The sequence below is a fragment of the Megascapheus bottae genome, chromosome 25 (assembly GCF_031878675.1).
Source record: "Megascapheus bottae isolate mThoBot1 chromosome 25, mThoBot2.hap1, whole genome shotgun sequence".
NCBI lineage: Eukaryota > Metazoa > Chordata > Mammalia > Rodentia > Geomyidae > Megascapheus > Megascapheus bottae.
Window position 1 is genome coordinate 1,683,466 of NC_143533.1, and position 24,410 is coordinate 1,707,875.

General features: G+C 47.0%; 1 protein-coding gene across 1 annotated transcript; it reads right to left on the reverse strand.

Moving 5' to 3' along the window:
- Positions 1 to 1,017: 1,017 nt before the first annotated feature.
- Ears2 (glutamyl-tRNA synthetase 2, mitochondrial) lies at positions 1,018 to 24,372 on the reverse strand. The gene is made up of 9 exons (XM_090357840.1): positions 24,168 to 24,372; positions 21,111 to 21,266; positions 18,600 to 18,789; positions 14,125 to 14,597; positions 12,680 to 12,788; positions 8,878 to 9,031; positions 8,644 to 8,774; positions 4,309 to 4,444; positions 1,018 to 2,659 (listed from the first exon to the last, which is right to left on the reverse strand). The coding sequence occupies exons 1-9, from the start codon at positions 24,304 to 24,306 to the stop codon at positions 2,576 to 2,578; spliced, it is 1,572 nt and encodes a 523-aa protein (XP_090213966.1). The 5' UTR covers positions 24,307 to 24,372; the 3' UTR covers positions 1,018 to 2,575.
- Between the last annotated feature and the right edge of the window lie 38 nt (positions 24,373 to 24,410).

The window sequence follows — 24,410 nt, forward strand, 5'->3', positions numbered from 1 at the left end:
GCCTCCAGTGAATTTTATTAGATGGTCAACTTCTATGGTTCCTAACCAGAGAACTTTATTTGGTAGTATTGAGGCTTGAACTCAGGGTCTTATGCTCTCATTTGGTTCTTTTTTTTTTTTTTTTTTGCCAGTCCTGGGGCTTGCACTCTGAACCTGGGAACTGTCTTTGGGCGTTCCTCAAGGCTAGTGCTCTACCACTTGCACCAGAGTACCACTTGTAGCTTTATCTGTGTGTGTGGTACTGAAGAATCAAACCCAGGGCTTCATGTATGTTAGGCAAGCACTGTACCACTAAACCAAACTCCTGGCCTAGTGGTAGAACTCACTTGGTTCTTTTACTCAAGACTGATGCTCTTTCACTTGATTCACAATACTTGTGGCTTTTGGTGATTAATGATTTAAGAGGCTCACAGACTTTTCTATCCAGGCTGGCTCTGAATCTCCATCTCCAAATAAGCCACCAGTACCCAGCTTCTGGTGAGTTTTTTTTAGCGTGTGCGTGTGTGTGTGTGTTGTTCCTGGGGCTTGAACTCCAGACCTGGATGCTGTTCCTGAGCTCTCCAGCTCAAGGTTAGCTAGCATTCTACCACTTCAGCCACAGAAGCACTTCTAGATTTCTGGTGGTTCATTAGAGATAATAGTCTCCTGGATTTTTTTTTGGTTGGGGCTAGCTTTGAACCATGACCTCAGCCTCCTGAGTAGGTAGGATTACAGGTGTGAGCCACCAGTGCCTGGCCTGGTGGATTATCTTTAGAGCAAAGATTAGGATTCTTCTGTAAGGCCTAAGAAAATCTTATGCATTCATCCTGCTCTCCTGAGCAGGGAGCAGTTATCTATTGTGGGCAATAAATCACCCCCAAAGCCAGTGGTTTGAGAAAATAAACATTTACTATTTCACAACCAGGTCCCTTACATTCCAGAGGGGCTCTGCTGAGTGGCTCTCAGTCTCTCAGGGAGGTGGCAGTCATGTGACCACTTGGCTAGAATGGAAAGAAAGGCCAGTTTCTCACACCACTTACCCTCGCTCCCCCCCACACCCCACCCCGGCCATTTGCAAGACCCCTGTGCAAAGGGCTGCTCCAGTGCCTTCCTGACATGGAAGCTGGCTTGCCCAAGATAGGGAATTCAAGGGAACAAGCTAGAAGCTTTGAGAGGTCAAGTTCCTATCATTTCCTCAAGGCCTGCTGGCCACGTGGAGGCAGGGAAGGCCTGGGGCCATCTTCCAGGCTGGTTGCTCACCGGAAGCTTGAGAAACCTTGAAGGATTTTTGTAGATAGTCCCTCCCTATCTCCCCACTCCTGTTCATTTTAGCTGCTCCAAGTCACCTAAGACCCCCCGGATGGGAGGGGGAAGGGCAGAAATTCCCTTCAGAAATCTGCAAGGTTTTACAATAATGGTGGAAAGGAGGAGTGGCTAAAGAGAAACAGACACCAAACAGGCAGGGGCAAAGTATCCAGTTGAAGGATCAGAAAAGCAGAGAGAGAAATGAGCTCTCCCTAGGGAAAGGAACACAGGCTGTCCAAGGTCCAAAGATGAAGAGTAACTCCAAACCAAGTGTGTCTCCCTTTACAATCCCCAGAAACGTTTAATATCTAGCGAGGCCCTGCTTGTGTCAGCTGTTGGTTACTGTTCTAGGATCTATTAGTCTAGGCTACTGCCAAGCTGTGATGGGCTGAATTGTGTACACACACACACACACACACACACGGTCAGCCCTATGTCACATGTTGACACTCTACCCTCAGCACCACAGGATATGAACTATATAAGCCTTTGAAAAGTGTTAAGAGCCAGGAGTTTGGCCTAGTGGTAGAGTGCTTGCCTAACATGCACGAAGATCTGGGTTCGATTCCTCAGTACCACAAACATAGAAAAAAGGCAGGAGTGGTGTTGAGGTTCAAGTGGTAGAGCTCTAGCCTTGAGAAAACCTAAGGACAGTGCTCAGGCTCTGAGCCCAAGCCAAGGATTGCCCTGCCTGCCCCCACCCCTACCCCAAAAAAGGGGTTAAGAGTAAACTGAGGCTGGGAGGGTAGGCCCTAATCTACTGTGACTGGTGTTCTGGGAGGAGTTAATTAGGACACACAGAGAAGCCAGGGATGCAGGGGCTCCAAGGAATCTGGGACACAACAAAAAGATAGTCTGTGAGCCAAGGAGAGAGGCCAGCAGAAACAACAATCTTGAAATATTTGATCTTGGCTTTGCAGCTTCTGTAACTATAAGAAATTGCTGTTGCATGAGCCACCCAGTTCTGTGGTATTTGCTGATGGCAGGCATGACAAACCTGTACCTGAGCCTTCTGGGCTGTTCTGGAAAGTAGCCTTTTCTGTGCTCCTGTTCCTAACCTCTGTGTAGAATATGGTGTGGGAATCCATACAGAAGGACATTCTTCCTGGAATTGAGGAGCTTCGGCAGGCTGGGCTTCCCTGGCCTGCTGGGGTGTCATCAATCCTCTGAATTTGGTCAGACTTTTTCCATACCTGGTCCCTCTGAAAGGCCTGGGCCTGGCTGCCTCCTGGGGAAGTTTCCAGGGGCACAGGATCCCAGGGCCATCTCCATTATCCTGCACATGTGCTCCTTAGCTGGAAAGCACCTTCTGGATTCGTTCCCATACTTCCTGGGGTCCCAAGGACACCATCATCTCAGCCACTGGGGGTCCTTGCTATGGAAAGAGAGAGAGAGAGAGAGAGAAAAAAAAAAACACATTGGTGCAGCTTCAGGATCTGTGCTCAGCCTTAACCTGAGGCCTATACTCAAGAAGCCTGTTTTCTGTGATGGTACTAGAGCTTGAACTCAAGGCCTAATGCTTTTCAGCTTGGCTTTTATTTATTTTTCTTTTTTGGTGGGGCTAGAGCACTGCCCTTGGGCTTTCTTTCTCAAGGCTAGAGCTCTACCATTTGAGACACAGCACACTTTCAGTTTTTTTCTATGTATTTGGTAGTGAGGAATGGAACCCAGGTCTTTATGCATGCTAAGCACTTTAAACTAGGCCCAACTCCTGGCCCCCTTTCCCCCTACCTCAAGACTGGCATTCTATCACTTGAGCCACAGCTCCAATTCTGGAGCTGTGTTTGCACTGGCTTTGAACTGCGATCCTCAGATCTCAGTCTCCTGAGTAGCAAGGATTGATTGATAGCCCCAGGGATAGAACCCAGGACCTCAGCACGTTAGATAGGTGTGCTATCCCTGAGCTACACATCATCCCTAGATGATGCTGGGTCCCAGGAGCCCATTTTCCTGTTAGGTAAACTGCTGACAGACCTGTTCCCTCAGTGAGGCCTATGAAGACAGGTTTGTAGTATTTTATAGTTTTTTTAGTTTCTTATTGTTATTATAAAGATGATATACAAGGGGGATTACAGTCAGTTAAAGAATACATTTCTTTTTAGATAATGTTACCCCTCCCCTCTTTCCCTCTTTTTTTTTTTTTTCTTGTCAGTCTTGTGATTTAAATTGAGGGCTTGAGTGCTGTCCCTGAGCTTTTGTGCTAAGGTTAGAGTTCTACCACCTGACCCACTTCAGGCATTTCAGTGTTTGGAATCTCATGGCTTTTTGTCTGAGATCCTCAGATCTCACCCTCCTGAGTAGCTAGGATTACAGGTGTGAGCCCCTGGTTCCTGGCTTTCATGTGTTTCATTCACTAGGGTACATATGGTATTTGCATGGCACTTGCATACAGGTAAAAAGATGCTCAAAAAATGACCATCTGAGCCAGGGACAGTGGCTTATGCCTGTAATCCTAGCTACTGGGAGGCTGAGATCTGAGGACAGAAGTTCAAAGCCAGCCCAGGCACTAAAGAATGTGAGGTGACTCTTATCTCCAATTAATCACTAGAAATTGAGAAGTGGGGCTCAGCTCAGTGGTAGGGTGGTAGCCTTGAGCTGAAGAGCTCAGGGACAATGCCCAGGTCCAGAGTTCAAACCCCATGATCTACCAAAAAAAAGACCATCTGGAGTTGAGAGTTTGGTCCAGTGGTAGAGTGTTTGCCTAGCATGCACAAAGCCCTGGGTTCAATTCCTCAGTACTACATACACAGAAAAAGCCAGTGCTGTGGCTTGTGGCTCAAGTGGTAGAGCACTAGCATTGAGAAAGCCCAAGGACAGTGTCCAGGCTTTGAGTCCAAGCCCCAGGACTGGCAAAAAAAAAAAAAAAATAGCCCAAAAAACAAAAACATGAACGTCTTCTGAGTGACTCAATGCAGCAGCCATCTTTGTATTTCCCCAAAGCGTGCTCAGTGCCTGCCAGTAATTGGTAGCTGAGCCAATCCATGGGTGACTCCAGGCTGTAGCCCCACCCACAGCCCCACGCACCAGCTGTCCACTGAGGGCGACTCGGAGGAGTCTCATCACGTCACTGTACTTGGTGCCTTCCAGACCTTCTGACAGCTTCTTCAGTTCTCCATTCAACATGTCCTGCGTGAAGCTCGCATCAGATCTTTCCAAAAGCCTAAAAGAGGACCAGTCCCAAAGGAACCAACATGGGCGGGTGGCAAGTGGGTGGGAGGGGACATATCATGGATGATCCTTCACTGACAATGAAGACCTGGAGTTGGGGTGTGGGGAGATAGCCTCCATTGCCTCTATCCAAGGTGGAAAAAACAAGAGGGGAGACTACGTGCCTACATGAGCCATGCAAGTGGGATGTGTGAAGGCTGCCTATGTGCAACTGCTAAGCCTATCTTTCCACCTGGGCAGAGGAAGTGCTAACAGTATCCACCCTGCACAGGCTGTGGTGAAGTCAGCCTGACAGGTGCTACAAACAGTGCCTGAACACATGCTAGATACTCAGGAGTATTAGATAATCCAGCTGAATCCAAAAATTTAAGATTACGTAATATTTATTTTAATATGTTTAGATTGAAGAGCTCAAGAGACATTGTCAGAAGAAATTCCAGGCCTGGTGCTTCTAATCCTAGCTACTCAGGAGGCTGAGATGTGAGATTCTCAAGCCAGCCCAGGCAGGGAAGTCTGGAAAATTCTATTTCCCACTAACTACGACCCACCCTCTCCCCCCAAAGAAAAAAAGCCAGAGGTGGAGCTGTGGCTCAATAGGTAGAGCACTAACCTTGAGCAGAAAAGCTTAGGGACAGCACCCAGGCCCCAGGTTCAAATGCCAAGACTGGCATAAAACAAACAACAATAAAGATAATCACACACATACACACACATACTACCTCAGAGATGCATAAAAAAAATGCCTCAGGGATACTTTAAGGAATAGAAGGCTGGTTCATTTCTGGGGAAATTATCTGAAACAGCCTCAAAATTGGCTGGGAGAGATTTCTTTGGGGATGTAACGTGACAGAGCATAATGAAATTAGGAGATTGCTTCAAGGAACACCTTGGTACCCACTTGCTAGAACCTTCCTCTTCTCCCGCCAAGGGAAGCACATAGGGATGGAAAGTCCAGTAGGCTAGCAAATACCCCCACACTCCTGGCAGTCCAGCTGAGCTCCTGGCCCCAACCCTCATTCTGTGAGCTCTGCCCTTGTAAATATCTCCCTCTCCCCACCCCCCAGACTAATGGAGTCCACAGACATGTGGTCCAAAGGTCAGCTGGGAGGGGGGCACTTACTGGCTCAAGAAACTGGGTTCAGAGTGATTTTAAGAAACAGCTTCTTAGTGTTCACAGATTTTCTAACTGCCAGAATAGCAGCAGTTGACCTTCAGTTTAAGACAAAAGAAACCTTTTTTTTGTTTGTTTCCTTGGGTCAGTGGTGGGGGTCCAGACACTGTTCCTAAGGTTTTTCAGTAGGCCAAGGCTAGAATTCTACCTTTGGGTTTTTGGGGGATTGCAGGTAAAAGCCACTGGCACCCAGCTTCCTTGTGTTTTGTTTTGAGGCAGAAACTATGTTGCGGCTGGGCACTGGTGGTTCACACCTGCAATCCTAGGTACTAGGAGGCCGAAGGCTAAGGACTGGGTTCAAAGAAAGTCTGTGAGACTATTCTCACCAATTAACCACCAAAAAACCAGAAGCAGAGCTGTGGCTCAAGTGGCAGAGGAAAAAAAGTTTTGTTTTTTTTTTTGCCAGTCATGGGACTTGAACTCAGGACCTCAGCACTGTCGTGGGGCTTTTCTCAAGGCTATCACTCGACCACTTGAGCCACAGCACCACTTCCAGCTTTTTTCTATGTATGTGGTACTGACGAATCAAACCCCAGTCTTCGTGCATGCTAAGCAAGCACTCTACCACTAGGCCAAACTCCTCAAGGATGAAAGCTTTGAGTGAGAAAGCTAAGTGAAAGTATTTAGGTGTGAGTTCAAGCTCCAGTACTGGCACAAAAAAGAAAAACAAAACCAAAACTACAACATTTGCTCAGGCTATCTTTGAATTTATAATCTTGGTTTTGACTCCCAAGTAGCTGGGATTACAAATGTGCACCACCATGGTTGGCCTAAAAGTAACCATACTTACTGCATCCTTGCCATGGCCTGAATGTTCATGTCTTCCAAATGTTCTAATGTTCAAGGTGATGGTATTATGGTATTAGGAGGAAGGGGGTGGGATTTGGGGAGAGAGTAAGATTTTTGCCCACATAGAAGAGACCCCAGAAAGCTTCCCTGGGCCTCTACCATTACTGATTTAGAAGAAATCTTAAGTATCAAATGGAACATGAGAAGAGGCTAGGGATTATGGCTCAAGTGGTACAGGGCCAGCCCAGCAAGCATAAGACCCTGAGTTTGAATCAGTAATGCCAGCAGGGGGGGGGGGAAGAAAAAGAGGGAGGGAGGGAGGGAGAAAAAGCAAGCAAGTGATGTGGGAAGAAAATCAGCACTCTTCCTACTGTTACTCCAGGAACTGAAGGAAGACTGACAGGCACCATATGGCCATTGCTGGCAACTCTGGTCACATAAGAGCTAGCCCAACACTTGGCGTGGGCCCTAAAGAGACTTCTAGTGATCTAGCAGCTCTGAAACATTTGGGTGTCAGCTTTCCTGCCTGGAGTGGGAGTTCCAGTGCCTGTCATCCAATTCCATGGCAGGCTGAGGAGGTAAGACATGAGCCTTGGTGACATAGAACGAGTGGTTCCTGCCATGGAATGTCCTAAATTAAGAGTGGTGTTAATAATAGCACTTGGGGATTGATCCTGGAAATAAACTTACAAACATGCTTAATAATGTCTATGCTAGGTGATCACTGCACCATTCTCTGTAATAACCACTCAAATGTCTAGTAATAGGAGAGGAGATAAATCAGCGATGCTAAAAGCGTTATTACAGAGCAGGTTTAGCTGTGGAAAGATTGCAGATGACCTCCAAGTTCTGAACAAATTTGGATATAGTAGCCTGTGCTGGAATGCCAGCTTCTTGGGACTCTCAAAGACACGGAACTGCCTGAGGCCAGTTTAGGACAAGCCAGGGCAACATGCAGACCCTGTCAGTTAACTTAACAAAGAAATAACCAGGAAGCTGCTGGCTCAAATCTATAATCCCAGCTGAGATCTGAGAATTGCAGTTCAAAGCCAGTCTGGGCAGGAAAGTCTGTGAAAACTTTTATCTCCAATTATCTAGCAAAAAAAGAGCTTGAACTGGAGCAGGGGCTCAAGGAATAGAACACTAGTCTTGAGTAAAACAAAGTAGGGAGCTGGGAACGTGGCTTTGTGGTAGAGTGCTTGTCTGGCATGGATGAAGCCCTGGGTTTCATTCCTCAGTACCACATACATAGAAAAAGCCAGAAGTGGTGCTGTGGCTCATGTGTTAAGAGCATTAGCCTTGAACAAAAGAAGCTCAGGGGTAGTGCCCAGGCCCTGCGTTCAATTCCTAGGACAAGTAACAAAAAAGGAAGGATTACATCATGAAGTAGGTTTCAATAATAATCACAATATTAAGTTTAAAATAAAAATCTGTAAGAGAACTACGTCGTCATTTTTGCCTGTGTACTCCTTTTTTGCAAAAATAGAACTTTTAGCCTGGCATATAGCTGACAAACTTAAAAACCTTTCCCAGCTGGGCACTGGTGGCACATGCCTATAATCCTAGTTACTCAGGAGGCTGAAATTTAACGATCACTCTTCATTGCCATCACCAGCATTCCTAACTAACCAGCAAAGAATCAAAGTGGGAGAGGATCATCCTTGAGTGAAAAAACTAAGAGACAGTACTTAAGCCATGAGTTCAAGCCCCAATACAGGCACACACACATACACACACACAAAAAGGAAAATAAAGGCAGGCAGGGTGGCTCATGCCTGTAATCCTACCTACCTACTCAGGAGGCTGAGATCTGAGGATCACGGTTGAAAGCCAACCCAGGCACTAAAGTCTGTGAGACTCTTATCTCTAATTAAGCACAACAAAACTGGAAGTGGGGCTGAGGCTCAAGCTGTAGGGCAGTATCCTTGAGCTGAAGAGCCCAGGCCCAGAGTTCAAGCCCCACAACTGACCAAAAAAAAGGAAAACAGTGAGAAGCAAAAATGGAATGTAGCCAAGGTGGGTTCAAGCCTTGGAGCCAAGTGTTGCATTCTTTAGAAGATCCCGGTGTCCCTTGGCGGCTCCGCTTCCCAAGAAACCAACGAGTGAACACTTTTCCAGAGGCCATAGGTCTGTGCAGTGGTCCAATGGGGAAGAAGAAGGGTGGGGGAAGCAGTCAAAGGAAGAAAGTGGGGGAGGGCACAGAACCCTGAGCTGGGTCTGCAGGCACTCACCCCAGCACACGCTCAGCAATCACATCCACCTTCTCTGAGATGGCGCCCAGCTGCTCTCGGCCCACAGTGGGGCGTGTCCACAGGTAGGAGTATAGAGGGGAGACCAAATCCTGCAGGCGGCACACGTGGCCCTGGAGAAGCAGTAGTTATACACAGCTTGTCCTGCCAACAGGGCTCCTCAGGCACAGGAAGGGGAAGGAATGGCTCCGCTTCCCAGGACCCCCAACCCCACACCTGTCGCAGCAGAATAATCCTCTCCAAGTAGGTGGGGTCTAACACAGCCCGGTTATGAAGCTGGCTCCCAAAAGCTTCCTGGACCAGGGCCTGCAGCTTCCTCACCAGCTGGCTTCTCTGGGTGTCACTGCTCACCAGTCGATGGAGATGGAGCCTGTGGGAAAAGGCAAGGGGGCTACTCTGTGCTGCTGGCTCTAAGGCTCCCCCAGGGCAGTAGGTAAAGTTCAAAGGGTAACACATCACATGAACTACCCCCTGTGTTGCCCTTCAGCTGTTCTTTACATTTATGATTTATTGGAGGATCCAGAGGCTGAGCTTTTTGCTCACCACTTTCAGCTACAGCACCACTTCTGGTTTTCTGGTGGTTAACTGGAGATAAGTCTTACATTCTTTTCTTTCCTTTCTTCTCTCTCTCTTTTTTTTGTTGTTGTTGGTTGTAGGGATTGAACTCTAGGCCTGGGCACTGTCCCTGAGCTCTTCAACTCAAGGCTACAACCCTACCCCTTGAGCCACAATGCCACTTCTGATTTTCTGGTGGTTAATTGGAGATAAGAGTCTCATAGATTTTAATGTCTGTGAACCTCAGATCTCATCTTCCTGAGTATCTAGGATTTACAAGTGTGGGGCACTGTGCCAGGCAAGTCTTACAGACTTTCTTGCCCAAGCTAGTTTTGAACTATGAGCCTCAGATTTCAGCTTCCTGATTAACTAGGAAGGTAGGATTACAGGCATGACCCACCAATGCCTGGCCATGGTTTTTTTTTTTTATTATTTCCTTTTTCTCCCAGTCCTGGGGCTTGAACTCAGGGACTGGGTATTGTCCTTGAGCTTTCTCAAGGGTAGTGGCTCTACCACTTGACCCATAGCACCATTTCTGGCTTTTTCTGTGTATGTGGTACTGAGGAATTGAACCCAGGGCTAGACACTCTACCACTAGGCCACACCCTTGCCCCCCTCTCCTATTTTTTTTTTTTCTCTTGGTGTGTGATACCAGTCCCTGGGCTGCAAGTAAAAGCCTGGGTACTGTTCCTGAGTTTTTATGCTCAAGGCTAGTGCTCTACCAGTGGAGCCACAGATCCACTTTCAGTTCACACCTGTGACTTGACTACAGAAACACCTCGACACACCAGTTCTGGCCACATTAAGTCTGCAGCATCAATGCGCATACTCCATCCCTCAGTGACTCACTCAGCAAAGTCAGCCTGCTTTAGAGACCACAAAGCATCTCCCTGACCTGATTCCATCTTCCCAAGTACCATTTTCTCCATGACAACAAAGGCACAAGTACACAGGCATAGATGCTACATTTACTTGCACACACTCTTATTCAAATGGTCCTGGTCCTTGTGAGTAACACAGGGCAAAACCATTTACCTGTCCTCTCAGGTCTACTGGAAGAAGTCATAGAAATAGTCATGTTAGAATGGGTGCAATTGCTATGAGGTCTTGGTACTGACAAGAGCCTGTTCCTAAACTAGTGCTGAAGAGAAGGTGCCCAGGACAACCTGAGTGAGCACAGATGCCCCTGGATGAGATAGATCAATGACATCTGAACTGTCACCACATTTGGCTTTCAAGATGAAGAACTGTCTTGAAATAGCAAGTACCTGAAAAACACAATAGCATGAGCCAGTGCTCATTGTGCTGGCTGGGGGGATGAGCACGAGGAAGGAAGCTAAAGGAAGACACTTTTTAGGCTTTGGGTGTCAACCAGGTCCATGCAAGGAATGAGTGGACCAGGAATATGAACAGTTAAGATAAATCAGTGCCTGCCATTTATGGAACACTACCCATGGGCCAAGGGTTGTGCAAGGCACGTGGATGCGACATGTAATTATGACAACCCTCCTGCAGCCACTGCTGCTGTCACCCTTGCTGCTGCCACTGCCCCTGGGCCCCAGCACCCTGCTCACACTCTGCCTGACCATGCCAATCAGGGTTTCTAGGAGGACGCGTTGTCCAGGGCACCTAGTGTACCCTGGCCTTCTAGGTGATGGCTGGTGGTCACCGGGACCTAGACTGTCTACTAGGAAGAGCCTGAGGGTAAAATGTTGCACACGCAGATGAAAAGACAGCATGACAGCTTGACCTTCAGGGCCACTGAAAATGGAGGCTTGACCTTCAAGGCCTACGCAAATTTTGTTGCAGCGAATTAATTTTCTTTTACACATAAAACTGGAATCTTTTGACTTTGAAGGTAGACAATACTCACGTTTATTTCCCAGAGAGAACCGAGGCAGTGCTCAGAGGGCATCAGCCTGCCTCTTCCTTCATGAGGCTCTCATTCCCTCATCTGCTCTGAGACTCCCACTAAGAGAAGCTGTAGGCCAAGGCCAGGCAGAAGATACAAATACAAGACTGGCATACTGGTTCACAGGAGAGGCCAGATATTACTTGTTATCAAATATCACATGGGCTTTGGTCTGGGTTTCTAGATACATGTTGACAGCTGTCTACTCACATATATCTAAACAGATTGGACAACTGCTGTCTGCACATAAATGTTCACCAATGTTCTTTCTTCCTCCTGTTACATCATTTGGGACCTCTTTTGTTTTCTTTTCTTTTTTTTTTTTTGCTAGTCCTGGGCTAGAACTCTGGGCCTGGGCATTGCCTTAGGCTTTCTCAAGGCTAGCATTCTACCATTTGAACCACAGCACCACTTCTGGCTTTTTAAAGTAGTATAAAAAATGGAAGCTGGGCAGGGTACCCTTAATATGTGGCTATTAAATCCAAAGAGTACAAGAGTGAGGACTCAATAACTGCATACCCAAAGCTATGGACATGGTAATGGAAATATAAACATAACTATATAGACATAAAAACCTATGACTCTATAGACATAATGTTTTATTTCATAAATTAATGTTTCTATGACATACAAACCCTTAGCCTAATTTTGATTAAGTTCTAAATTCTAAGTCCCAGTGATTGTCAATAGAGATTCCCTCCTTGAACACTTGTTAAACTTGTCATTTAAAATATGATGTAAAAACCAACGTTAATAAATTCTCTAATAATAAAAAAAAAATGGAAGCTGGGCACTGGTGGCTCATATCTGTACTCCTTCCTTACTCAAGAGAATGAGATCAGAGTATGGCAATTCAAAGCCAGCCCAGGCATGAAAGTCCGAGAAACCCTTATCTCCAATTAACCACTAGAAAACCGGAAGTGGTGCTATGGCTCAAATGGTAGAAGGCTAGCCTTGAGCTGAAGAGCTCAGAGACAGCACCCAGGCCCAGAGTTCAAGCCCCATGACTGACGAGAAAGGAAGAAAGAGAGAAAGGAAGGAAGAAAGGAAAGAAAGAAGGAAGGAAGGAAGCAAGCAAGCAAGCAAGAAAGAAAGCAAGAAAGTAAAAAAGAACAATAATTATTACAACCATTTAAAAAAGACTTGAGGGGCTGGGAGTTTGGACTAGTGCTAGAGTGCTTGCCTAGCAGGCACAAAGACCCAGGTTCAATTCTTCGAAACCACATACATAGAAAAAAGCCAGAAGTGGTACCATGGCTCAAGTGGTAGAGTGCTAGCCTTGATCCAAAAGCTAAAGGGACAGCACCCAAGCTGAGTTCAAGCTCCAGTATGGGCACAAATAAAACAAAAATAATAGTAAAATAATAACTCTTCTCTATTTTAGAGAAGAGGAAATGAAAGTTGAAAAGTTTATAGGTGACATGGAACAGTAGATAGCACACCCCAAAGTCAGAATCAAGTGTGGGTGACTCCAGAGTCCACTATACTTTCACTGTGAGGACTGGACAAGAAAGTCCTTTCCTACTGGAGGGACCTCCATTCCCCACCCACCTGTTGAATTCTGGGAGCTTCTCAAGGTCCAGCAGGGCTGAGTGGCAGGTGATCCGGCTCAGGTCAAACTGTGTTACCAGGTCTGGCAGCGTCCTGCCCATCTGGTTCTCTGCAAGTGAGGCCACCAGTCACTTAGCTTCCTCTCCACCTTTCCTCCCTTCCTCCCTTCTCTGTTGCCCAGCCTAGCTGGGTGCGCCTTAGCTGCTGCTTCTAAGCATCTACTCCCTTCTGAGGAGCTGGAAGCCATGTACTTACTACTTATGTGACTTTGGCGAGTTATTCAACCTCTCTGAGTCTCACCATCACCTTCCAAAGTGTGGGGAATAACAAATATTTACCCCTCATGTATAATTTTACTTTTTGTCAGAACTGGGGTTTGAACTTAGAGCCTCATACTCTTACTGCTTGAGCCACTCCTCCAGTCTAGCATCTTGTTAAGTTCAGATGGGAGTCTTGCAGACTTTTCTACCTGGAGTTGGTTTTGAACCACAATCCTCCAAGCCTCAGAGTCCTGTGTAGGTGGGAATACTGACCTGAGCCACCAGCGTCTGGCTCCCGCAAGGGTACTTAAAGTTACACAATGTAAGAGCAAAACAGTAAGAAAAGAATTACTGGCTCAATTTCAGATCTCCCTGCCATGGGCTGGGCTTGGTAGGTCAAGCAGCAGAGCATCTGCCTACAAAGTGCAAAGTCCTCAATTCAAACACCAGTACTACCAAAAAGAGGAAGAAGAAAAAAATCCCTGTGAGAGGACATCCCATTTGGTGCTTGGTTCTTCATGGTTTGGGCTGAGTTGTGGGCCACATTTAAGGGCTCAACCTAGGAACAACAAACTCATGGAGACATGTGCAATACTTAGAGAGCACATCTATATAATAGCAGCCATCATGGGGGTTACTATGTGGCAAGCAGTGAAGGGTACCACATAGTTCTTGAGCTCAGTGAGTCCACACTAACTACTGTGAAGGAAACTCTTAGCCTCGCAATCACAATTTGGATAAAGCAAGGAGCTTTAAGCATCTTGAATGCAAGAAGTAAGCTCAGTATGCTGTTTCAGGATTCAGCCCTCACACATTGTGTGGCACAATGAACATTTACTGTATAAAACAATGAATGTTGGTGGCTGACGCCTGTAATCCTACCTGCTCAGGAGGATGAGATCTGAGGACCATGGTTAGAAGCCAGCCTGAGCAGGAAAGGCTGTGAGACTCTTAGCTCCAATCAGCCACTAGAAAACTGGAAGTGGAGCTATGGCTCAAAGTGGCACAGCATTAGCCTTGAGCCAAAGAGCTTAGGAACAGTGCTCAGGCCCTGAGTTCAAGCCCCATAACCACCACCGCCACCACTAACAGCAACAAAAGAACTGGTCTAAGATCACAAGGCTGGCAGATGGCAAAGCTTGTGCTGTGTACCATCCAACTGTGCCACCAGAACCACACAGGTACCTTCAAACCCTGAGCCACAGTTGGTGATGATGTCAAGAAGAGCATCCGGCAGAAAGCCAGCTGTCATGAAATGCTCCAGGAAAATATCCCCTTGCCTCTTGGAGAGCTTGTGGCCATCTTTGTTGAGGAGCAGGGGCAGGTGGGCAAAGTGAGGTGGCTGCCAGCCCAGGGCCTGGTACAGGAGCAGGTGCTTGGAGGTGGAGACGAGCCACTCAGAGCCCCGCAGCACGTGGCTGATGCCCATGTGGTGGTCATCCACCACACAGGCCAGGTGGTAGGTGGGGAAGCCGTCGCTCTTCAGGATGACTGGGTCCCCCTCCACGCTGGCCACTTCATGACGATTCCAGCCATACACCAGGTCCTGGAAGGCCGGTGCCTCCTCCTCTAGGCGGAAGCGGATGGCGGGCTTGGGTTCCGTGGCCAGCTTCTGGGCTACCTGTGCCTGGCTCAGGTTCCGGCACCGATTGTCATACCTGTTGGGAAGCAGAGCGGCATACCTAAGAGACTGTGGTTGCACAGGAGTTCCCTCCCTGGCCTCCAGCGTAGTAGTCGGTTACCTTCTCATCAAGCTCTGTGCAGAATGAGAGAAATGGTGAGGTGGGAGTATAAAGGCGCAGACTCCAGTGCCAACCCACCTACCAGCCATTCCCCGTTGCCCTTGCTGAGGAGGAAGTGGTAAGTGCCAAGACCAGTTGCTACAGCCAACCCTGTAATCCCAGGACTCCATGCCAGGGAGCAGTCCAGGGACGGAATGGGACCCCATTCTATTCTCAAGAGGCAGAAAAGTCCATGTGGTAGGTAAGGCAGGCCTAAGGTCTAAGAAAGGCTTTCCTCTCCAAATGAAGCTAGGAAATAGTCACAAGAAGATTCTATTTTTCTTCTTCTTCTTCTTCTTCAGTACTAGAGTTTGAACTCAGGTTTTTATATGACTCTAGCTCTGTTTGCTCTGGTTATTTACTTATTTATTTCTGTGTTGGTCAAGGGGCTTGAACTTTGAGCTTGGGTGCTGTCTCTGAGCTCTTTAGCTCAAGGCTAACATTTGGGCCACAGCACTACTCTTGGTTTTCTGGTGGTTCACTGGAGATAAGAGTCTCATGGACTTACATTTCCAGGCTGGCTTTGAACCACTATCCTCAGATCTCAGATCCTAAGTAGCTAGGATTAATGGCCTGAGCCACCAGCTCCGGGCTTGCTCCAGTTCTTATTTGTTTAGTGGATCTTGGTGCTTGAACTTGGCCTGGGCACTGCCCTTGAGCTCTTCAACTCAAGGCTACTGCCCTACCCCTGGGCCTGGGCGTTGCTCCTAAGCTCTTCAACTCAAGGCTGCCACCCTACCCTTGAGCCACAGCCCCACTTCCCATTTTCTAGAGGTAATGGGAGTAAGAGTCTCAGCTCCTTTTGTGCCTGGGCTGGCTTTGAACCTTGATCCTCATCAGGCTCCTGAGTAGCTAGGATTATAGGTGTGAGCCACTGTGCCCTGCCTCTCCAGTTATTTTTGATTTAGGATTTTTATTTTACTTTTTGCCAGGAAAGGTCTGGTCCACCATCTTGTTTATGCGTCCCACCATAGCTGGGATGACAGGTAAGCACCCCCCACGCCCACCCAACTTGTTCTGCTGACATAGGACCTCTGAACTTTTTGTCCGACCTGGTCTTGGGCCTTGTGATCCTTCCATCTCAGCCTCTTGAGTAGTTAAGGATTGTAAATGTGTACCAAAGTGCCCAGCTAGACCCCTTCTTAAATCCCCACATCTCTGCTATCAGACCTCCTTGGATGTTTTCCTATGAGGCAGCTGTGTTTGAAGCTACAGAGGCCACGACAGTAGAAAGTGGCCACAATGTAGCCCTAGTATCTTGAGCAACCTGTAACTCTGGTCACCCACCCCAGAGTGCCACACAAGAGAGGAGGTCTGTGTGGGTTCTGTCCTCCCTACTCACTGGGGTGTACAAACACCTGGCACCAGTTCCACTTGAAAGCCTGTCAGAAATGCAGCTCTCAGGTTAACTGGAAGTAGTATATTACCAGATCCCCCGGAGGCTCATCTTAGCCAGAGTTCTGGGCATTCTACCATGTCCATTTGAACAAGGTACTCCCTTACTCGTACACAGCTGTCCTAGGTAATGTACAAATGTAAAGCCTGTGTGTTCAGTCTCTTGACACAGTGAAAGGCTCAATCCATAGATGGCTGCATAGATCCCACGATAGGATGTGACAACTTAATTCTATCAATAGCCATGTAGACTATGAAAGAAAGAAAGAAAGAAAGAAAGAGAAAGAAAGAAAGAAAGGAGGAAAGAAAAGCACTTTTGTAACTCCACCACTCAGGAGGCTGAGGCAGGAAGCAGGAAGATCAGAAGCTGGAGGCCAGCCTGGGCTACAAAGCACCATCCTATCTAAGAAAGACAACACTGCATTGATGTTGTGATCATGTACAAGCATTTGAGCCCTTGGCCAATATTTCACCAGAGATGGAACTTTAATATTATCATATTCCTGCTGACCAGTGTATGAACCAGTATAAACTAACCCGGTCATTCTTCAACTACCACACAAGCAAAATGTCATTGTAATAGATGAGAAATGACAAAAAGGTTTGTCAATAAGGAACTGTCTGAGTTATAGATGGTATATGCATACCATGGAAAATTGAGAGAGTATAAGAAAGAAAGGTGAGTTGGGTGCTGGTGGTTCATACCTGTAATCCTAGCTACTTAGAAGAATGAGATCTGAGGATCAAGGTTCAAAGCTAGTCTAGGCAGGAAAAGTCTATGAGATCCTCATCTCCAATTAACTACTAAGAAAACTGGAAGTGGAGCTGTGGCAGAATGCTAGCCTTGAGCAAAAGAGTTCAGGGACAGTACTCAGGCCCTAAGTTTAAGTCACAAGACAAACAAAAAAGAAGAAAAAGTAACTGTGGACTGGTATGGATTCAACCTTCAAGACAGTATGGGAAATGCAAATAACAAATTATGTGCAACCAATTAGGGCAAAAGAGACATTGGTCAGCCTATGCAGAGAATTAAGTCCTACACCAGAAGTTCGAAAGAGGTAAGTGAGAGCGAGAGGTAAGTGAGAGCGAGAGGTAAGCTTAGGAAAACTCATCCTAGACACACAAAAAAATTTCCCTATTAAAGTACTGTGATTTTTTTTACATATAGAGCAGTTTTTTTCTAATTTAAATATCCAAATGTAAAAGCCAAGGGATGTTTTTGGTGTCTTCCTCCCACCCCCAGTTGTAGTCTTGAACTTAGGGCCTGGGTATTGTTCCTGAGCCTCTTTGTGCTCAAGGCCAGCACTTTACCATTTGAGCCACAGTGCTACTTCTGGTTTTAGAGATAAGAATCTCATGGGAACTCTTCTGCCAGGGCTGGCTAAAACCATAATCCTCAGATCTCAGCTTCGTGAGTAGCTAGGATTATAGGCATGAGCCATGGGCACCCAAACACCCTTGAGTTAAGTTTACTTGATAGAAATTTCTGTACACTGTATTTTATATGGCAAGAAAACACAGGACTTCATATGTTTTGTTACTTGAAGTAGAATATCCACAGAGTGAAAAAAAAGTATCAGTGACTAAAATAACTGCCTGAGGGCTGAGAGCATGGCCTAGTGGCAGAATGCATGAACAAAGCCCTGGGTTCAATTCCTCAATACCACAGAAAAAGCCAGAAGTGGTGCTGTGGCTCAAGTCGTAGAGTGCTAGCCTTTGGAAAGTCCAAGGACAGTGCCCAGGCCCTGAGTTCAAGCCCCAGGACTGGATAAAAAAACAATAAAATTAAAAAATAAATAACTGTCTGAGCCAGCTCCTCACATGAACGATGCTCTCCCTTCAACATGGCTGGACCCACTGCCTTGCTTCTACCCAAGACCAGAGGTCACTTCTTCTATCTCATGGGACCTCTTGCCTTCTCCCTTGAGCTCTCTAAGAGTTGCCATGCTGTGAGTTGCCCTCTGAAGAGGCCTATGTGGCAAGGAAGCAATGGCACCGAGCCAGCAACAGCAAGTGGGTACTCAGGGCTGCCAACAGCCCAGAAGGAAAAAGGAAGCAGCTCCTCCCCAGTGGTGCCTTCAAATACTGCAGGCTATGAGTTGTTACCGGTGACTACCTAGGGGACTGAGATTTGAGGATCATGATTCAAAGCCAGCCTCGGCAGGAAAGTCCATGAGACTCTCATTTCCAATTAACCACCAAATGGCGCTGTTGTTCAGGTGGTACAGCACAGTGTTGAGCAAAATGCTCAGGGACAGTGTTCAGGCCCTGGTTCAAGCTATAGGAGAGAGTTTTTTCACCAGAAGTGAAAAAAAGAAAATGTTCAGGCCTGGCTGAGACCCAAATGGCAGAGATTCACTGCACCAAAGAATGCAGCTAAGCTCTGCCCAGACCCCAACCCATAGAAACTGACAGGCAACCAAAGTGTGGGGACAGCTGTTACGCAGCAGTGATGGCACACTGAGCGCTGGCCAGGGTTCTCACCGGGGTGTCTGGAAGCTTCTCAGGGCCTCCTTCTTCAGGAGCTCCAGCCGTTGCGGGGAGCAGAAACAGGGGTAGGCAGCTCCAGAGCGCAGGAGTGCCTCTGTGGCCTCAGCATACAGGGCCAGCCGCTGGGACTGTTGGTAGGGCCCCACAGGACCGCCCCGTCGGGGGCTCTCATCGGGAGGGATACCTGGGGAGCAGGGGAGAAACACATAGTACAGTGTTCAGTCCCACACGTGACTCTAGGCACAAGGTACACACATTATTAATTTTTCTTTTTTTTTGCAATAATGAGGATTGCACTCTAGGCCTTGTTTCCCTCTTCCACTCGATCCTTTGCCAGTCCTTTTTTTTAGTTTGTTTCTTCAGGTACTGTCTGGTATCTTTGTCTGAGCTGGTCACAAACTGCTATTTTCCTACGTCAACCTCTCTAGTTATCTAGGATTACAGCTGTGTACCACCACACTTGGCTCATACTAAACCTTTCCAGCCCCCCAATAATCCCATTAATCAATACTATTAGGACTTCACTTTAGAGATTATGAGAGGAAGAACGGAGAGGCTGAAGCCTCTAGGTGACCACCTGGTACCTGAGGAGCGAAATGGTCATGGGGGTGCCCCAACACCAACTTCCCCTCTATCCATCTTTTTCCTGGTGAGGGAGAAACCAGTCTCGGCCTGCTGCAGTGGATGGCGAGAGGGTGTAAGGCTGAAGATCTAGCCTGCTGGGCTTGGCTGGCCTTGTTTGTCCTTTCTGGCTGTGACTAAACTAATGGCTGGGTAGGGTGGAGTGGGCCTGTTATCCAGGCTATGAGTGAAACACAATGACTGTGAACAGCGGTGTGAACCTGTCACACAAACACCAAGGATTGATGTGTGGCTCAAATGGTAGTGCTAGCCTAGTAACCACAAGAATCTGAGTTCAAACCTCAGTACTGCGAAAAGTAGAGAGGGTGGGGGAGAGGGAGAAAGAGGGGGGGAGAGAGAGAAAGCCAAGTAAGGTGCTGGTGGCTTATGCCTGTAATCCTAGCTACTTAGAAGGCTGAGCGATGAGGATCATGGTTCAAAGCCAGCTCAAACAGAAAAATCCTTGAATCCTCCATTTGCAAAATAACCAGCAAAAGCAGAGTTAAAAGTATGGCTCAAGTGATAAAGCACAAGCCAAGAAAGAATGAAACCATGAGTTCAAGCCAGTACACACACACACACACACACACACACACACACACACACACACACACTCTCTCTCTCTCTCTCTCTCTCCCTCTCCCTCTCTCTCTCTCTCTCTCTCTCTCTCACACACACACACACACACACACACACACACACACACACACACACACAAAATTAGGCTAACTAGTGTGGAGCTTACACACCTGAAACCTCAACACCCAGGATGTTTAGCCAAGTAGATCTTGAGTTTGAGATCAGACTGGGCTACAGAGCAAGATACATTCTCAAAAAAAGCAAAATAAGAAAAAATAAAATAAAGAAAAAGCAACAAGAACACAAGAAAAGTCTGCTTATATCCCTTCTCTGCCATTATGCCCTGTGTCTTTCCAGGGACACTAGTCCCCAGCACCTGAAACAGATATGTGGACCACAATAAGTGATCTTGATTCCTTTATACAGTGAATTTCAACAGAATATGGTCTGAAACCTTCCAGGAGAGAAGCTAGAAGGAAAAATAGGTTTTAGTTCTCCAGGGCCTCAGACCTCAGAATCCAGTGAATAATTTACCTGGAGGAGACTACATGTCTTGGTATTTTCATAGGGCCGTTTCCCTTCAGTGGTTATGCCACCTAGCAGGCATCCTATCCAGGCCTGCAGAAGTTTGTGTGGACACACAAGGAAACACACTATCCTCTTTGTTCTCCCTCAGCCTAACTGTCTTCAGGACTTTTAACTAGAAGATCCACTTCAGAACACTACATATACTTTGTTTTACTCACCTGGTATAGTTTTTAAAAAATTCAGAATCTAGATTTAATAATAGGAAGTAGTCATAAAAACATCTGGATTTCTGACTCCTCGTGGAATCCGGATGCTGGACAGGCTGAGCCTGCATTCCCACGGGAGCAGGCACTTTGTCCTTCGTATGAGGTCATGTCCTCCAACTCCCATGCAGCTTGTTTCCTGGCTGGTCCCCACAGGGAATGGACCTAACAATTCTGCAATAAAAATAGGGACACCAAGCCTGGTGCTAGCAGATCACACCTATAATTCTACATACTCAGGAGGCAGAGATCTAAGAAATGTGGTTTAAAGCCAGCCTGAGCAGGAAAATCTGTGACTCTTTCATCTCTAATTAACCAGCAAAAGCAGGAAGTGAAGCTATGTCTCCTAGCCTTGAGTGTAAAAAGCTAAAGGAAGCACCTAGGCCCCGAGTACAAGCTCTAAAACCAAGAACCTTAATTTAGCCTTGGACCTCAGCACTTTTACAAGGCCTCTGGCACCCCATGAATTCCTTGCCATCTTCCACCCTGGACCCCAAGATCTCAGCAGACTCACCTGCCCACTCCAGCATGTCCTCGATGTTCTCTGCCGCCCCAGGCACCAGGCGAGTCTGATCTGTGTCCTCCAGCCTCAGAATGAAGCTGCCCCGGTGCTTTTTGGCAAAGATGTAGTTGTAGAGAGCAGTACGGAGACCGCCCAGGTGCAAGAACCCTGGTGGAAGAGAGTGGCTCAGCCTTAACAGAAAAAGTCAGCTATAAGCCTCAGCAAGAGGCAAACAACTTTGCCCAGGACACAATGTCCCAGACAATTTCAGCCAGCCACTGGAAGATGGGCAGCCTCTGAAACCTCATCCCGGAACTAGAAAACCACCCAAGTTTCTGAGCTGGGTGAAATGCAAGTGCCATGATTGTAATCCTATGGACTCAGGAGACTGAGATTTGAGGATCTTGGTTCAAAGCCAGTCCAGGCACTAACGACTGTGAGACTCATATCTCCAATTAACCACTAGAAAACTGGAAAGTGGTACTGTGGCTCAAGGGGTAAGGCAGTAGCCTTGAACTGAAAAGCTCAGGGGCAATGCCCAGGCACAGGGGTAGGGTGGTAGCCTTGAGCTCAGAACAGCACCCAGGCCCACAGTTCAAGCCCAATGACTGACCCCCCCCCCAAAAAAAAGAAATCAACTCAGGGAAGCACCAGGATAGACATAGACACATAAAGTTCACCAACTCTCCCAAACAAACTGCCATTGTATTTTCATATCTGTATCAGGGCCAAATTTCTGCTCAACAAGCATCAGAAAATTATTCATTGAAGCCATAAGCTTGCACACAAATTTAACACATTCTACACACGATATGACAATTACAGGAAAACACATCTTAAATACTGTAAAAGCACATTATGCATTATACTCTATAGCATATAATTGGAACTGTGTCTTCTTGAAATCTTTGTGTGTCTACCAGGGCTGGTGCTTGAACTAAGAGGGCAGAGGCTTGGCTTTTTCGCTCATGACTGATACTCTACAACTTAAGCTACACTTCCACTTCTGGCTTTTTGCTGGTTAACTGGAGATAAAAGTTTCATGGACTTTCTGGCCTTGGCTTGCTTTGAACTACAGTCCTCATATCTTATTCTCCTGAGTACCTAGGACCATCCGAGTAACTAAGATTAAAGGCTTGAACTACCAATGCCCAGCACTACTTAACTTGCATGAGCTTCAATTTCCTCATCTGTGAGGATGATTTAAAAACACAAAAAATAGGACTTTTCTTATCAGGTAGCTGCTTGGTATCTATTCAAAGTATACTTTCAATTAATTTGAGTTCTTACAGTGATCTTTGTTGCTTGATTCTTTTATCTGTAGTCAACAGTCTTTTCTATTTGTTTTTTTTTTTCATGCAAATCAGCAAGAAAATGAGAAATTGAATTTTATTGTTTATTAAATGTTTTCCACATATATAGATCTTGCTAAGTGGTTCTGCTGAACTGGCTCAAACTCACAAAACAGGCACTATTATTAGCTTTGCTTGACAGGTGACAAAACTGAGACTCGGAGAGGCGAAGTAATTTAACTAAATTATACATCTAGGAATTGGCCATGATTGAAGTTTGGATCCAAACAATCTCAGGCCTTGGCCCACAATGGGAGTGTTTTGTATTCAGTCCAGTGCTGTTTTACAAACTTGCCAGTTCATAACAGGTAAACACAGAATCAGAGTAAACTTTAGCCACTAGCACTGTTGAGGGACTTTGTGTCTGTTAAGCCTAATAAAAAGAAATACATGGGCTGGGAGTTTGGCTTAATATCAGAGTGCTTGCCAAGCATGCATGAAGACCCAGGTTCGATTCCTCGGTACTACATATATAAAAAAAAGTCACAAGTGGTGTTGTGGCTCAAGTGGTAGAGCTCTAGCCTTGAGAGTGCCTAAGGTGGTACCCAGGCCCTAAGTTCAAGCCCCAGGTCTAGCCAAAAGAAAAAAAAAAAAAAGGAAAGAAATGTGCTTATATTTGTTAAGTTTCTGAGAGTGGAACTGTGGCTCAAGTGGTATGTATGAGTGCTAGCCTTGAGCAAAAGAACTAAAGGCTACCACCCAGGCCATGAGTTCAAGCCAGTATTGGCATAAGGAGAAGAAAAGAAAATCATGGTCAATGGGCAAAGGCTGCCCAGGTGGGACTAATGTGGTCTGGGATCTTCAAGGGTATACACTAGGTCTCTGCTTCCCTTTGGCTTATTAAGCTAACAACACTAACCACAGGGCCTTTGTACTTGTCATTCCCACTGCCCAGGTTCCTCATATAGGCTTCCCAGGGAGTGGTCTTTTTTTATTTTCATTTGGGTCTCAGTTCAAATGTTCTCTTTGCCAGGCCTTGTAGAGCACCTTGTAATTAACCCCAGTCTACTCTACTTCATTTCTCGAATGAACACATGTACCTATAAGATAACTTCCATAAAAGTAAACAAAAACAAAATCATCTTCTGAAGGTAGGCTTCAGGATTACACCTGTAATCCTAGTTATTCAGGAGACTGAGATCTGAGGATCGTGGTGCAAAGCCTGCCCAGGCCAAGAAAAATCTATGAGATTCTCATCCTCCAGTTAACCGTCAGAAAACCAGAAAGTGGTTCAAAGCGGCAGAGAGCTAGCAAAACAACAGCTCAGGAGGGCATCGAGGCCCTGAGTTCCAGCCCACCACGAAGAAAAGGGGGAAAAAAAAAAATCGGGGGTGGTATTGGGACTTGAATTGAAGGCAGGCGCTGGCCTGGAGCTGCACCCCAGTGAGTTGGTTTTTTTGGGGTCGATGTGAGTCGTAGTGAAGGCTTCTCAAGGGCAGGGGACTCAACTTTGTTTTGATGATCCCGGTCTCCCTTGAACCTGTCAGCTCATACTCAAATGAACACACGGCTACTGCACGCTGGAGAACAAGGGCCTGGCCACACGGTACGGTAGGCGGGTCCCTCGGCGCCCGAGCCTCCGCCTCCGCCCCGGTGACCAGGGGTCTGCGCGGCCCTGGCGGACTGACAGCACCGGAAGCCACTCGTGGAGGAGGGATGGAGGGCGGAGACCGGACGGTGGGCCGCGGTCAGTCCGCGTCACGTCCGCCAAGGTTACCTGTGGGGCTGGGTGCGAATCGCACTCGCACCGCAACCCCGGGATCGATGCCCAGGCTCGCTCCCCGCCATCCCACGCCGCGGCCTGGGCCTTCTAAGGCTGTCCTGGGCCTCCACAGCTTCTTCAGGAGCGCCGCCATGTGGAGTCGAATCTCACACGTGCGGGGGGAGGGGCTTCTTCCTGCGACACTTCCGGGAAGCTCCTCCCAGCCAATCCGCTTTCGCCACAGCGCGCTCAGCCCCG

Bases quoted from the DNA above. Each gene is read 5' to 3' on its own strand.
- Ears2 (XM_090357840.1), bottom strand. From the start codon at position 24,306: ATGGCGGCGCTCCTGAAGAAGCTGTGGAGGCCCAGGACAGCCTTAGAA. The intron at 12,789-14,124 runs GTACCTGTGTGG...CCTCACTTGCAG, and splicing joins CTGTGGCTCAGGGTTTGAAG to AGAACCAGATGGGCAGGACG. The intron at 2,660-4,308 runs GTGCGTGGGGCT...CTCTTTCCATAG, and splicing joins TCGCCCTCAGTGGACAGCTG to CAAGGACCCCCAGTGGCTGA.